This window comes from Schistocerca serialis, chromosome 9 (assembly GCF_023864345.2).
Source record: "Schistocerca serialis cubense isolate TAMUIC-IGC-003099 chromosome 9, iqSchSeri2.2, whole genome shotgun sequence".
Classification (NCBI taxonomy): Eukaryota; Metazoa; Arthropoda; class Insecta; order Orthoptera; family Acrididae; genus Schistocerca; species Schistocerca serialis.
In genome coordinates this window covers 379,152,884-379,167,871 of record NC_064646.1, presented here as the reverse complement: position 1 = coordinate 379,167,871, position 14,988 = coordinate 379,152,884, and the positions used below count along the sequence as shown (strand labels likewise).

At 41.5% G+C, this 14,988-nt stretch overlaps 1 protein-coding gene across 1 annotated transcript in view; it reads right to left on the bottom strand.

Annotated features, from left to right (window-relative positions):
• The window catches only part of LOC126419205 (ATP-dependent RNA helicase DDX55), a 44,931-nt gene that overhangs the window by 20,760 nt on the left and 9,183 nt on the right, over positions 1-14,988 (bottom strand). The window contains exons 3-5 of the mRNA XM_050086341.1: positions 11,913-12,188; positions 4,583-4,782; positions 2,676-2,843 (exon numbers count right to left, since the gene is read on the bottom strand). Of these exons, the coding sequence (XP_049942298.1) occupies positions 2,676-2,843; positions 4,583-4,782; positions 11,913-12,188 (644 nt within the window). The remainder of the gene's footprint in view (positions 1-2,675; positions 2,844-4,582; positions 4,783-11,912; positions 12,189-14,988) is intronic.

Here is a 14,988-nt window from a genome sequence, read left to right as displayed (position 1 = left end):
ATGAGTTGATAATTTAATTTAAAAATGAAGTGGACTGGCAGTTTTGACAGCAGTAATTTAACAATTCCTGTAAAATAGACATCCACAACTGTAAGAGGAGGGGGGGGGGGTGGAAGGAGTTATAATTATTATGCTAGTGATATGAAACCAAGGTGCGCTGCTTGCTTTCTAAACCCAGTGAAGAACAAATTTTTAAATATGAAGTGTTTTTTCAGAGATATAAATTTGTCAAATGTGTTTTGGTAAATTTGAGCTCCGAACAACATCGATGAATTTTTAAAAATTGTTTCCCTCTTCTTTAGCCCACATAAAACCAGAAAAAATTAAAGAAAGCAACTAAACAAACAGTTCAAACGCCTAAAAAGTTTTTGTGATGGAGTCCTTGAATAAAAAGTTGAAATGACACACTCATCAAAAGGGATTTTATCCAAATCTGACACAGCAAGTAAACTGAGAATTTTTTATGTAAAAAGTTCAAATGGACACACACATAGTTTTTTGAACAAAAAATAGTACAATTTTGTTTAAATGACCAACAGCCCAGCCTCTCAATCATTAAATACAACTGGCAAGGCATTGTGGAGAAAAAAGTTATACTGAAAAGCTTGACACATGTAAAACACTGCTCTTTTGGTCAAAACGAAGTGAAAAGCCTGCACAGCATTGGGGAGAGAGAGAGAGAGAGAGAGAGAGAGAGAGAGAGAGAGAGAGATACACACAATTTACTTTTTGTCTCAGAAACTTTCATAATGGTCATTGGACCAACCACAAATCACATCAAGGTGAGTATCCTCGTAACTGCACTGCAGCACATTACAATCTTTTGTGTTGATCACTTGTATTCAAAATCTTGCAAATTTGTATGTAGAGACGGAACAATAGCGTTATCTTTTATATATTTTCATAATTTCAAGTAACTAGGAGTAAGGTCCAGGATTAATTCATTTCAAGTCACTCATGCAGAGGAAAGTTTTTAATCCCCATTTCACCAATCAATTACTAATTTTATCAGACAGAAAACCCGAATGAGGATAGACGTAAGACAAAATTTCTAGTACTGCAGATAGAAACATTTAAGGCAGAATACTAATCCTAGCTTTTGTAACTTATATGCTCCTTCTTCTGGGAAGGAAGCCTGTTTGGTGAAAGTTGGAAGGAGCAAGCAAAGACAAAGAAGAAGGCAATGTAAAGAGTACATAAAACATACAAAATGAGAAGTACAGATGGACCAAAAGAGGAAGATAAGTGAAAAATGGAAAGAACAGCGCAGTTAATAAATATGATGAAAGGGGAAAAGAGAGAGGAATGTAAAATCATTAAAAGGGGGCAGATTGTGAGAGGGCAAAAAATCAAGCAATGGGGCCAGTGTTAAACCACAGGAAGGTAGTGGAGTAATTGGACACGCTGGAGAGCAACTGTAATTTTAACAGCCCATTCAAGAAGGCACTTAGCTATCCCAGCTTAAGCAGTTGATCTTAATGGACAATGAAGATAAAGTACCATAAACCATGTTGGATAGTTTTGACACACATAGTGCTTTATAATTACAAATCTCTGTTGAATGTGCTTTGAAAAATGCCCTGGTTTCCATGTGTTTATGAATGCAGAAAATGCTCTGCTGAGGTGTCAGCCATTATGAGTCTCATGAGAAGACTCTGCAACCAACTGGCAACTGTTGAGGAGAGGAAAGGGGCACCACCTACAGCTTTGGCAATGTCAACACTTGAAGATCAAACCATAGGATTATTTTGAATACTTAAAGGCACTGTATAGCACTTTTTTTCGACATAATACTTATTCACAATATCAGTTAATACTTTTTGAACCATTTGGTGATATGGAGAAAGCAGGACCTTATAACGATAAGGTGACATCTGTAATTACTAATTTAAAGGCTTGGGTTTAATCTCAACTAATATTAAGCTCTTGATTTTGGTGACCAAAGAGTCACTCCAACAGAGACTTGTTCAGCAGAGTGTGGAAGAGTGGCTAGAGCTCAAGCACTATCTCACCCTTGATGTGAGCAGCTTTCCATAAAAACATAAGCCTCATCCATAGTTCAAGTCTGGGGCAGTAATGAAGATGGGTGGGAGAAGTGCATTCTGCACAGAGAGAAGGAGTGTCAATTCAATGTGATGTCGACAATTTGCAGACTGACATCCAACTATGTGCCACTGTACACATTACACTGTGAACTGCATTCTCAGTTAAGCCTTCTTTACATCAGAGCTAACAAGCAATGAGCATCAGTGACGCATTGCTATCATTGTCTATAAATCTATTAATTTTCCCCTGAATAATGAACTGTGTAACTTTTTAAGTTTCCTCGGAGGAGTAAAAGTAAATTTTGTTCATTTCTACGAAGAAGATAATAATGTAGCATCATAGCTAGAGCAGATCTGAAGAGAATGTCTGAATGGTTGTCCTTAAGAACAGAACATGTAAATATTAAAACCCCATACAGCTGCAGGATTACATGCACCAGTGTCACTGTTACTTTTTTAAATAGAAGAAACAAGTTATTATTTACAATATAGCACTCACTGAATCTATTCACCAAAATAAGCTCATTGCTCAGATCCATATTTTAAGTCTGTTATTGTTTATCTTCATACTTGTAGAATCAAAGAGAGACAATTTTAATATTAAATTTCTATTAAAAAGTCCATACTTACTCATTGAGGACCACAGTAAAGTACTGGACACAGGCACATGTGGACAAGAATAACATGTATTTCTTGTCACTTCCTTTTTCCTTGAAAAATCCAAGAAGTGAAGCCATTTTATTTTCTGGTTCACATATCATGTAATAATTCTTGAGGGAAGCTGGTGTAGAAACATCACTATATGCATAAAAGAAATAAGGGTTATGAGAAGTAAGTTTCCAATAAAATTTGTAGAGTATCATCAATTGTACACAATATGAAAACATGACAATAAAACAAAAGTATAAATAACATAACTATTTGTAAATGTATCACACATTCTACATCAGAACAAGGACCACAACACTCCCCTTACATTTAATTATTGATTCAAACTTAAGGATTCAAAAGTTGCATAAATACACTCCTGGAAATTGAAATAAGAACACCATGAATTCATTGTCCCAGGAAGGGGAAACTTTATTGACACATTCCTGGGGTCAGATACATCACATGATCACACTGACAGAACCACAGGCACATAGACACAGGCAACAGAGCATGCACAATGTCGGCACTAGTACAGTGTATATCCACCTTTCGCAGCAATGCAGGCTGCTATTCTCCCATGGAGACAATCGTAGAGATGCTGGATGTAGTCCTGTGGAACGGCTTGCCATGCCATTTCCACCTGGCGCCTCAGTTGGACCAGCGTTCGTGCTGGACGTGCAGACCGCTTGAGACGACGCTTCATCCAGTCCCAAACATGCTCAATGGGGGACAGATCTGGAGATCTTGCTGGCCAGGGTAGTTGACTTACACCTTCTAGAGCACATTGGGTGGCACGGGATACATGCGGACGTGCATTGTCCTGTTGGAACAGCAAGTTCCCTTGCCGGTCTAGGAATGGTAGAACGATGGGTTCGATGACGGTTTGGATGTACCGTGCACTATTCAGTGTCCCCTCGACGATCACCAGTGGTGTACGGCCAGTGTAGGAGATCGCTCCCCACACCATGATGCCGGGTGTTGGCCCTGTGTGCCTCGGTCGTATGCAGTCCTGATTGTGGCGCTCACCTGCACGGCGCCAAACACGCATACGACCATCATTGGCACCAAGGCAGAAGCGACTCTCATCGCTGAAGACGACACGTCTCCATTCGTCCCTCCATTCATGCCTGTCGCGACACCACTGGAAGCGGGCTGCACGATGTTGGGGCGTGAGCGGAAGACGGCCTAACGGTGTGCGGGACCGTAGCCCAGCTTCATGGAGACGGTTGCGAATGGTCCTCGCCGATACCCCAGGAGCAACAGTGTCCCTAATTTGCTGGGAAGTGGCGCTGCGGTCCCCTACGGCACTGCGTAGGATCCTACGGTCTTGGCGTGCATTCGTGCGTCGCTGCGGTCCGATCCCAGGTCGACGGGCACGTGCACCTTCCGCCAACCACTGGCGACAACATCGATGTACTGTGGAGACCTCACGCCCCACGTGTTGAGCAATTCGGCGGTACGTCCACCCGGCCTCCCGCATGCCCACTATACGCCCTCGCTCAAAGTCCGTCAACTGCACATACAGTTCACGTCCACGCTGTCGCGGCATGCTACCAGTGTTAAAGACTGCGATGGAGCTCCGTATGCCACGGCAAACTGGCTGACACAGACGGCGGCGGTGCACAAATGCTGCGCAGCTAGCGCCATTCGACGGCCAACACCGCGGTTCCTGGTGTATCCGCTGTGCCGTGCGTGTGATCATTGCTTGTACAGCCCTCTCGCAGTGTCTGGAGCAAGTATGGTGGGTCTGACACACCGGTGTCAATATGTTCTTTTTTCCATTTCCAGGAGTGTATGTCCTAATTCATTAAAGAGATATTTGACTGAAGAGCTATGCTTCTTAAGGATATTTAAGTTATTAAGAAGATTTTAAAGGAGCCACTAACCTTTGTTTCCCCTTCTCTTTGACAGAGACAAGTACTGGGTTTCTCATTCCAGCACGTACTAACTGCTCTAGTTCACGAGTTTGAGTGGCAGAGAACAATGCAGTACGTCGCTGCCGTGGTAAGTACTGCAGTATTACAGATATAGTCTTCTCAAAGCCCATGTCTAACAGCCTGTCAGCTTCATCCAAAACTAGTAACTCCTGTGCATTAAGAATTAATAGACAAACAATACATAGAAAATGTAGGTCACAAGTAACTTTGAGATGAGCTTTAAGCAATTTTTAGTGCTGAGAGCAGAAATATCAGCCCATACACTGCCAGATTACTCTGAAACTCTATCTAATTATGACATATATTTCAGTTATTTACAATACGGGTAAAAGAAATCTACTCACCGAATGGGATCACTCGGACAAAGGCTGAAAGACATAAAATTGATAGTTTTCAGGATGAGGTGCAGCTCCTGACTGAAGAGTGGAAAGGGTTGGAGGAGGAAGCTAACAAATCAGGAAAAATCAGGCATAAACATGGATGGATGAGAGATGAAACTGCACTGTTGGCATCTGGCAAAAAGTAAAACAATTGAAAAATCAGAAGTCAGAGATGAGCGGAAGTATGCAATAAACGGGCCAAAAATTATGGGACACTAAATGCTGGAAAAATGGTAGAGAGGGAGAAAATCATAAATTACAAGAAACAGAAAGACAAAGAAAGGAATGATACAAGAAGATTAGGAGAAAACTGGTTGTAAACTGAAGACATGTTGGTGATGACAACCAGGCACACGCTGCGGACAAAGTTCCTACCTGCAAATTTCTGGAGAACTGGTATCAGAATGTAAATCCAGATACCTCGTGTGGGAAGAGAGGCACCAATATAACTACTAGAGCAAAGAGCAAGGTCTACAACACAGTACTATCTGTTACCATACATATTCTCTGCTTGTGTCCATTCACACTTTTCATAATTTGGTGCTTGTCATGCCACTATAAAAGGCTGGAGAATGCACATTAGTTTGTATACGATGTGACTTATTTTGCAGGTGGCTCTCCTCTTCATGTAAAATTGTAACAGGACAGGTGCAGGTAGTGGTAGGATGCACAGGACCAGTCTTACATTAGTGGTAGTCACTGGGGTCTTAACAACAATGAAAAGGAAAGGATTCAGATGGAGCACAGGATCTGATGAAGATGTTGAAAAACCTAGAGCAGGGGTGCTGACAAAAGAACATTAATATGGACTATATTTCTGCAAATCCTCTGTATTTCTGTGGTTTTCTGGCTCAATGATATTTGGACTGTTGCTCTTGTTTTCATTTCAATTATATTTTTCTCTGTCTGTACATTTGTCTCACTCTTAATTTCCCTCACTTTTTGTCATACTCATCTCCACTCACCTCTGATCTGCCTACTAATTTATGTCACTGCTAAGTTCTCACATTTTCAGATCTTTCTATCTATCTATCTATATCCATACTCCGCAAGCCACCTGACGGTGTGTGGCGGAGGGTACCTTGAGTACCTCTATCGGTTCTCCGTTCTATTCCATTCTCGTATTGTTCGTGGAAAGAAGGATTGTCGGTATGCCTCTGTGTGGGCTCTAATCTCTCTGATTTTATCCTCATGGTCTCTTCGCGAGATATACGTAGGAGGGAGCAATATACTGCTTGACTCTTCGGTGAAGGTATGTTCTCGAAACTTTGACAAAAGCCCGTACCGAGCTACTGAGCGTCTCTCCTGCAGAGTCTTCCACTGGAGTTTATCTATCATCTCCGTAACGCTTTCGCGATTACTAAATGATCCTGTAACGAAGCACGCTGCTCTCCGTTGGATCTTCTCTATATCTTCTATCAACCCTATCTGGTACGGATCCCACACTGCTGAGCAGTATTCAAGCAGTGGGCGAACAAGCGTACTGTAACCTACTTCCTTTGTTTTCGGATTGCATTTCCTTAGGATTCTTCCAATTAATCTCAATCTGGCATCTGCTTTACCGACGATCAACATTATATGATCATTCCATTTTAAATCACTCCTAATGCGTACTCCCAGAAAATTTATGGTATTAACTGCTTCCAGTTGCTGACCTGCTATTTTGTAGCTAAATGATAAAGGATCTATCTTTCTGTGTATTCGCAGCACATTACACTTGTCTACATTGAGATTCAATTGCCATTCCCTGCACCATGCGTCAATTCGCTGCAGATCCTCCCGCATTTCAGTACAATTTTCCATTGTTACAACCTCTCGATACACCACAGCATCATCCGCAAAAAGCCTCAGTGAACTTCCGATGTCATCCACAAGGTCATTTATGTATATTGTGAATAGCAACGGTCCTATGACACTCCCCTGCGGCACACCTGAAATCACTCTTACTTCGTAAGACTTCTCTCCATTGAGAATGACATGCTGCGTCCTGTTATCTAGGAACTCCTCAATCCAATCACACAATTGGTCTGATAGTCCATATGCTATTACTTTGTTCATTAAACGACTGTGGGGAACTGTATCGAACGCCTTGCGGAAGTCAAGAAACACGGCATCTACCTGTGAACCCGTATCTATGGCCCCTGAGTCTCGTGGACGAATAGCGCGAGCTGGGTTTCACATGACCGTCTTTTTCGAAACCCATGCTGATTCCTACAGAGTAGATTTCTTGTCTCCAGAAAAGTCATTATACTCGAACACAATACGTGTTCCAAAATTCTACAACTGATCGACGTTAGAGATATAGGTCTATAGTTCTGCACATCTGCTCGACGTCCCTTCTTGAAAACGGGGATGACCTGTGCCCCCTTCCAATCCCTTGGAACGCTACACTCTTCTAGAGACCTACGGTACACCGCTGGAAGAAGGGGGGCAAGTTCCTTCGCGTACTCTGTGTAAAACTGAACTGGTATCCCATCAGGTCCAGAGGCCTTTCCTCTTTTGAGCGATTTTAATTGTTTCTCTATCCCTCTGTCGTCTATTTCGATATCTACCATTTTGTCATCTGTGAAACAACTTTGGAAAAAGACATTTAGTATTTCGGCCTTTAGTCTGTCATCCTCTGTTTCAGTACCATTTTGGTCACAGAGTGTCTGGACATTTTGTTTTGATCCACCTACCGCTTTGACATAAGACCAAAATTTCTTAGGATTTTCTGCCAAGTCAGTACATAGAACTTTACTTTCGAATTCATTGAACGCCTCTCGCATAGCCCTCCTCACACTACATTTCGCTTCGCGTAATTTTTGTTTGTCTGCAAGGCTTTGGCTATGTTTATGTTTGCTGTGAAGTTCCCTTTGCTTCCGCAGCAGTTTTCTAACTCGGTTGTTGTACCACGGTGGCTCTTTTCCATCTCTTACGATCTTGCTTGGCACATACTCATCTAACGCATTATGTACGATGGTTTTGAACTTTGTCCACTGATCCTCAACACTATCTGTACTTGAGACAAAACTTTTGTGTTGAGCCAACAGGTACTCTGAAATTTGCTTTTTGTCACTTTTTCTAAACAGAAAAAACTTCCTACCCTTTTTAATATTCCTATTTACGGCTGAAATCATCGATGCCGTAACCGCTTTATGATCGCTGATTCCCTGTTCTGCGTTAACTTTTTCAAATAGTTCGGGTCTGTTTGTCACCAGAAGGTCTAATATGTTATCGCCACGAGTCGGTTCTCTGTTTAACTGCTCCAGGTAGTTTTCAGATAAAGCACTAAAAAAAATTTCACTGGATTCTTTGTCCCTGCCACCCGTAATGAATGTCTGAGTCTCCCAGTCTATATCCGGCAAATTAAAATCTCCACCCAGAACTATAACATGGTGGGGAAATCTACTCGAAATATTTTCCAAATTATTCTTCAGGTGCTCAGCCACAACAGCTGCTGAGCCAGGGGGCCTATAGAGACATCCAATTACCATGTCTGAGCCTGCTTTAACCGTGACCTTCACCTAAATCATTTCACATTTCGGATCTCCGTCAATTTCCTTCGATACTATTGCACTTCTTATTGCTATAAACATGCCTCCCCCTTCACTGTCCAGTCTGTCTCTGCAGTATACATTCCAATCTGAGTTTAGGATTTCATTACTATTTACATCTGGTTTCAGCCAACTTTCTGTACCTAGTACTATATGGGCGTGTGACCGTTTATTAATGAGAGCAGTTCTGGGCCCTTTCTGTAGACGCTCCTGCAGTTTACTATTTACTTTTCCGTACCAACAACCAAGTTTTCCATGTCAGCCTGTCTGGACAGAGAGGTGACACAGTGGTTAAGACAATGGACTCACATTTGGCAGAGTAGCAGTTCAAATCTAAATTTATCTTTTCTATGGTTTCCGTTAACAAAATAACCATCACAATAGCAGCACATGACTTCCACTTGACATCTCTTTAACATTCTATACACTGTGAATGCCTATAGTGAAGTAGGTTGCAAATGATCATTAGTTTTGGGATTACAAATACAGGGTGATTATAATTAAACTTTCAAACCACTGTAGAAATAACACCAATGGTCAGAATGACATCAAATAGCTATGGATATTAACTGAAAATGGCGAAAACATACGGCAGAAGAAAAATAAATAGTTACAAAATGTAACAAAAGATGGCACTGTAAGCATCAATTTAATAGTGGTTGAATACAAATGAATCATACAATGCCCAAAGTGTACATTTGACATTAACAAACTGTGCTACTCAGTGTGCAGGTGTGATGCTGTTAGTAACTAAGTCCATTCACCAAGGCAAGGTCATATCACATTGGATGGGAAAGATCAGTTTTTAATTGTCCTGAGGCCAAAAACTGCATAAAAAGTATCAATAACACCAGTTTCCCATTGTCCTGAGGCCAAAAACCACATAAAAGCATCAATCGCATCCGCTTTTAATTGCCCTGCGGCCAAAAACTGCATAAAAAGCATCAATCAAAATCAAATTGGATTATTAATTTCCATGTGACTGGCGCAAAACATGTTCAATATGCTGTCCACTGTTTTCTCCAGGTTGAAATTGAGAAACAGCATGTCCCACAACTGATCGAAGTGTTTCTGGAGTCACATTCAAAATGTGTTGCGCAATGCATGCCTTCAATGCAGCTAAGTTTGCAATCGTAACACTGAACACAAGATCTTTCAGATAGCCCCACAGCAGAAGTCACATGTATTAAGGTAGGTGATTGGGATGGCCAAGCTGTAGGAAAATGGTGGCTGATAATTCTAGCATTTACGAAATGGCACTTCAACAGCTGGTTAACTGGATTTGCAATGTGCGGAGGTGCACCATCTTGCATAAAAATGATCTCAAAGGCACATCCACGCTTTGGAGAGCTGGCATGACATGGTTGCACGAAAGACACTCATAGTGCTTACCAGTGACAGTACAGGTAACAGGACCGGAAGCACATGTCTCTTCGAAAAAATGTGGCACTATTATAAATGATGCCGTAAACCCGCACCACAGAAACCTTCTCAGGATGAAGTGGTACTGGTTGAGTTGCATGTGGATTCCGTTGCCCAGTTTTGACAATTCTGTGTATTGACATATCCTGCCAGATGGAAGTGGGCTTCGTGTGTCCACAAAATCTTCCCCAGCCAATCATTGTCCACTTCCATGCAAACAAGAAATTCCAAGGCAAAGGTCTTTCTTGTTCACAGGTTAACAGGAAGCAACTCGTGCACAAGGGTAATTTTAAATGGATAGCAAAGAAGGATGTTTCATAGGATTTTACTCACCGTGCTCACGCGTATGTCCACTCTTCGGTCAATTCTCCACGCACGACACGTTTGCACACCACCACTTGTCTCCTACAGCATTGCTGTAGCCACTGCTTACACTGATGTCAAATCAATTCGTTTCCTCCTTCTACCAGGTTGCATACCAAAAGAACCCCTATTCCAGAATTTCTGAAGCATTTTCTCCAGACCTCCGGCACTCATTGGACCTATGCCTCCTTTCTTCACACCCTTCTGTGTGGAACTTCTGCAGAGTGACAAGGGCACAGTCATCATTCTTGTAATACAGCTTTACAAGCAGAGCGCAATCCTGCTTTGAGACAGTCACGGCGAACGTCACAGATCCGAAAGGAGGGAAAGCCATGTACCCGGAGTGTTTATACTAAATTGAATATGTCGTGTGCATGGCAGGTGTTTTCATTTACATATTCTGACACATACAGCACCATCTATTGATCAATTTTTACACTAATTCTTTTCTTCTGTCATTCATTTTCACCCTTCTCCGATAATATTCCATTGCAATTTGATGCCATTACCGTATTTCTACAGTGTTTCTTAAAGTTTAACTTTAATTGTAATCACCCTGCATATTGGCCATGGGTTTGCTTAGTCACAAGGGAAGTGAAGAATACAACCACAACCTCTAAGTGATACTGCTCTCCTATTTAGTCCTCTTCTTCAGCACCTGTTCCCCTAAATTTATGTATTTTAATTCTCCTCTTTCTATTCACATCACTTTTCATTTCTCATTTTGTTATTTTGTGCCTATTTCCATCCATTACAATCTTTTCTCTCCATTTTCCAGTTTCCTTTTACAGTGGCCGGTGATCTGAGAAGACAGGAAACAAGTCAAGAAGCAGCAGAAACTGGCCAACTGGCTGAGGCATCAACAGTGAGCAGCAGAGAGTAAACAGGATGGCACGATAAGAGACGGATAGACAATGGAGAGAGCATGGTGGAATAACAAGTCCAGCGGATAAACCTTGATTGAAAATATCAGATGATGTGAATTCTGAACTGAAAAATGTCATGTAGTGGGCACAGTGAATCAGGACTGACTACCGAGCTGCTTTGGTGCTGGCTTTAAAGCACAGTCACAGATGCTGATAGGCTGACAAGGCAAGTGCATCCCCGTGGTAGCGGTGACACCAGCATCTGCTGATGTAGCAGGACTGTCTAGTAGCTGCCATTGAAAGCATATCTTCTAATGGGTCTCCAAACGTGTCAGGCCAGGATACTAGATCTTTACCTTTCATTTCTTTCAGCTACAAGTTATTCAACGGAATCTGAATAATTTGCTGTTTTGAAAGCTCAGGCCTGACAAGTTTTTGCTGCTAGCCATGAATTCACCATTTCATTAGTTAGTTGGTAAGTACTTACTATCCTTTGTGTGTGTCACAGTACTTACAACGATTAGAAGGTTACATGTAACATGAAATCTATGAACTGGTATTAGGTTCAGTGAAGATACATAAAAGATGTGAACTGTGTTAAAACAGTTGTTTCATGCACAACAGCAAAAAAGAAATGACACTGATTTGATAAAATTTGGGTGTATTAGTACTACACCACTCTTCAAAGCATTACATCTGATTGCAAACTTACCAAAGATTTCACAGCAGCTGGAAGGTTAATGTCCTGTTGTCTAGTAAGGAGATCCTCCAGGCGACCAGGAGTAGCAATGATGATGTTGGCACCATTACTACGAAATTTCTCCACATCTGACACAATGGTGGTGCCACCAACAACAAGAATCTGTGTAAGGTTACTGATATACTTCAGAAAATGTGAGAGGACTTCATTAGTTTGTGTGGCTAATTCACGTGTTGGAGAAATTACTATTGCACCAACTTCATGCCGTTTCAGTTTATCTGGACGCTTCTGCAACAAAGAAATCACTGGAAGAGACTGTTTTGTGTTGCAAGCATAAAACAAAAGAAAGAAAAAGGTAAAGACAGATGTGTGGAGTACTTTCGTTGTTATAAGTAATATTTCACAAATAAAATGAACTTGAGAACTGTTGAGTCATCAAAAGGCATATAAAAGAGAACAAAAACTGTTAGCTTTCTGATAATGAGCTAAAGTACACACACTTACATACACCTGTGCAGTTACACTTAACAGCTGGACAAACAGTACTGGGATTGCAGTTCGGCATGTGGACTAGGTTGAAGAATTGTGTGGGACTGGGTGATCAGGGAAAGAAAGAGGTGGGGAGTGAGAGGAGAGGTTGAAGAAGAGTAGCTGACAGCTTGGAGAAAGGCTACAAGTGCCTGGGGTAGGAATGCAAGAGGGTGAGGTGGCTGGTGAATGGGCTAGAAATGTTACACATGGGCACACAGCTGGTGAGTTCATGCAGTGTACCAGCATCGTAATGTCGAGGTGTGGAAAGGAAGGGGGTGACAGGACAGGTAAAGGGGAGATTATTGGATACGGGATGTGGGTACATTAAGTTAACGGTGCCTGAAGTCAGGAGAATTGTGGGAGTAAAGGCTGTGCTGCAAGGATTACTCCGACATGCATAGAGCAGAATAGCTGGTGACAGAGGAGAGGGTCCAGATGGCATGGGTTATGAAGCAGCCATGGAACTCAAGCATGTTGTGCTCAGCATCGTGTTCTGTCTCTAGATGGTCAAGAGGAAACAGTTTGGCAGAGACCATTCATTCTGGTGAACAGCTGGTTGGTAGTCATGTCCACACAACATGCTGTGCACAAATGTGGTATGAGACATGACTGATTTCACAAGCAGCCCAGTCTCTAGTGGGATAGGATAAGCCTGGGACAGCACCAGAATAGAATGTGCTGCGTGGGTGAATCGAGTGGATCTTACACCTGGGTCTTTCACAGGGATATGACCCCTGTGGCAAGGGGTTGGGGATGGGATTGGCACTGGGATGGAGCAGGGTGTTCTGAAGGTTGGGTGGGTGGTAGAATACCATATTAGGAGGGGTAGAAAGGATCACTGGTAGGATGTCCTCATTTCTGGGCACGATGAGGGACATCATTAGTTATTTTGCTACCCAAATAGTAAAACTTGTATACTATATTTAGTGTCTCATTTTCTAATCTAGTTTCTTGGCATCAACTGAGCTAATTAATTTACATTTGATTACCTTTTTATTACTTTTTTTGACGTACATCTCTTAATATTTATTCAAGAAATACCCACTGCATTCAGCTACTCTTCCAAGTCCTCTGCCAGCTCTGAAAGAATTACAGTGCCATCAGCAAATCTTAAAAGTTTTTATTTCTCATTCCTGAAATTTAATTTCCTATCTGCATTTCTTCCTGTTGTCCTTCACGGCTTGCTCTATAATAGACATTTAACCCAATACTGCATGAATATCTGCCCCTGCCAGCCATGCCAAATGTGTCTACATCTAATGTTGGATGCCCTCTGAGGTCTTTATGTGGCATCTTCTGGGATGACTTTCAGAGTTATCTGAAGTTTGTTTAATTATTATTGGTATCGAAAGGGCATGCTGCAGTCACAGGCAACTCTCCACATGCAGACGATATTCTTAAAGCAGTTAACAGGAATTCTAGAGCTCTTTCTGTGACTCAATAATTGTATGAATGCAACAAGCTGAGGACTGCTGCAAACAAAGGTGTTTATATTTTATTGAAAGGTAAGTTGTCAAGAACTACAAATCTTTCTGTTTCTATTTACAAATCTTTCTATTTCCAATTAGTAAGAAAGAGGAAAACTGGCAGCTTTGGGGATATACACTGAAGAGGGAAAGGGTGTAAAACACTAATATTTCTAAGGTCTGTGAGAAATCCTTCAAACTGATGCACAAATGAACTACAATAGCACCAAAAATTTGGCAAAAGTCTATATCAGAGACAGTGGCAACCACAGCGGTCGTTCTCTACTGTTCATAGGCTGGTAATGCAACAGTTTTGCATAGCCAATGGGATTCTACTTCCATGTGATCAATGGGAGGAGAGAAAAGAGGCAATGCACTTCTAGTGCTGAGACTGAAACTATTCTCTTCCTCACTGTTGCCACAAATATTTGACTGTATTTTCTGAATATGTCAAGAATCGTGAGATTGTGTTCCGGTTGAGACCTAATAGCTCAACCTGAATTAAATTAATAATCCTAGTTGTCCAAATGTTTGCCAGTTTCTACTGAATGTGTAATAATTTTGTAGGTTGTGGTATACTGACTAGAGACTGTCACTATTTTCCTTCACCTCTTGCTTTCATATTGTCTGCATAGAACCAGCAGCTAACACACTCTCTTTCTTTCCCATCGTACATCACTGTGAGTGCTAGCAGAAGTACGGAATGCTTCGGCTGACTTGCATCTCCAGTACTTACTGGGTGACACTATCAGCAGGCAAATTAGAGATACTTGGAATTTCCTAATCCACTCACAAATCAAGAGGAGGTGTGTAGATTATTGGTTCTGCAAATGCAAGCTCAAAGAAGTAAATTTCTTACTAAAGCATTAGGGGCTTAGGATACGATGACAAATGAATGGGAATTCATCTGGTACAATAACAGTACTTGAAAAAAATATCAGCATTAGAGAATGTGTAGAAAGGAGTAATTAATTCCTTCAAAGGGGGCAATTATCATGTTAATGAACACACACACACACACATACACACACACACACACACACATACAGATTACGATTGCAGGCTCAATCAGAGTAGCAATGAGAGATTAG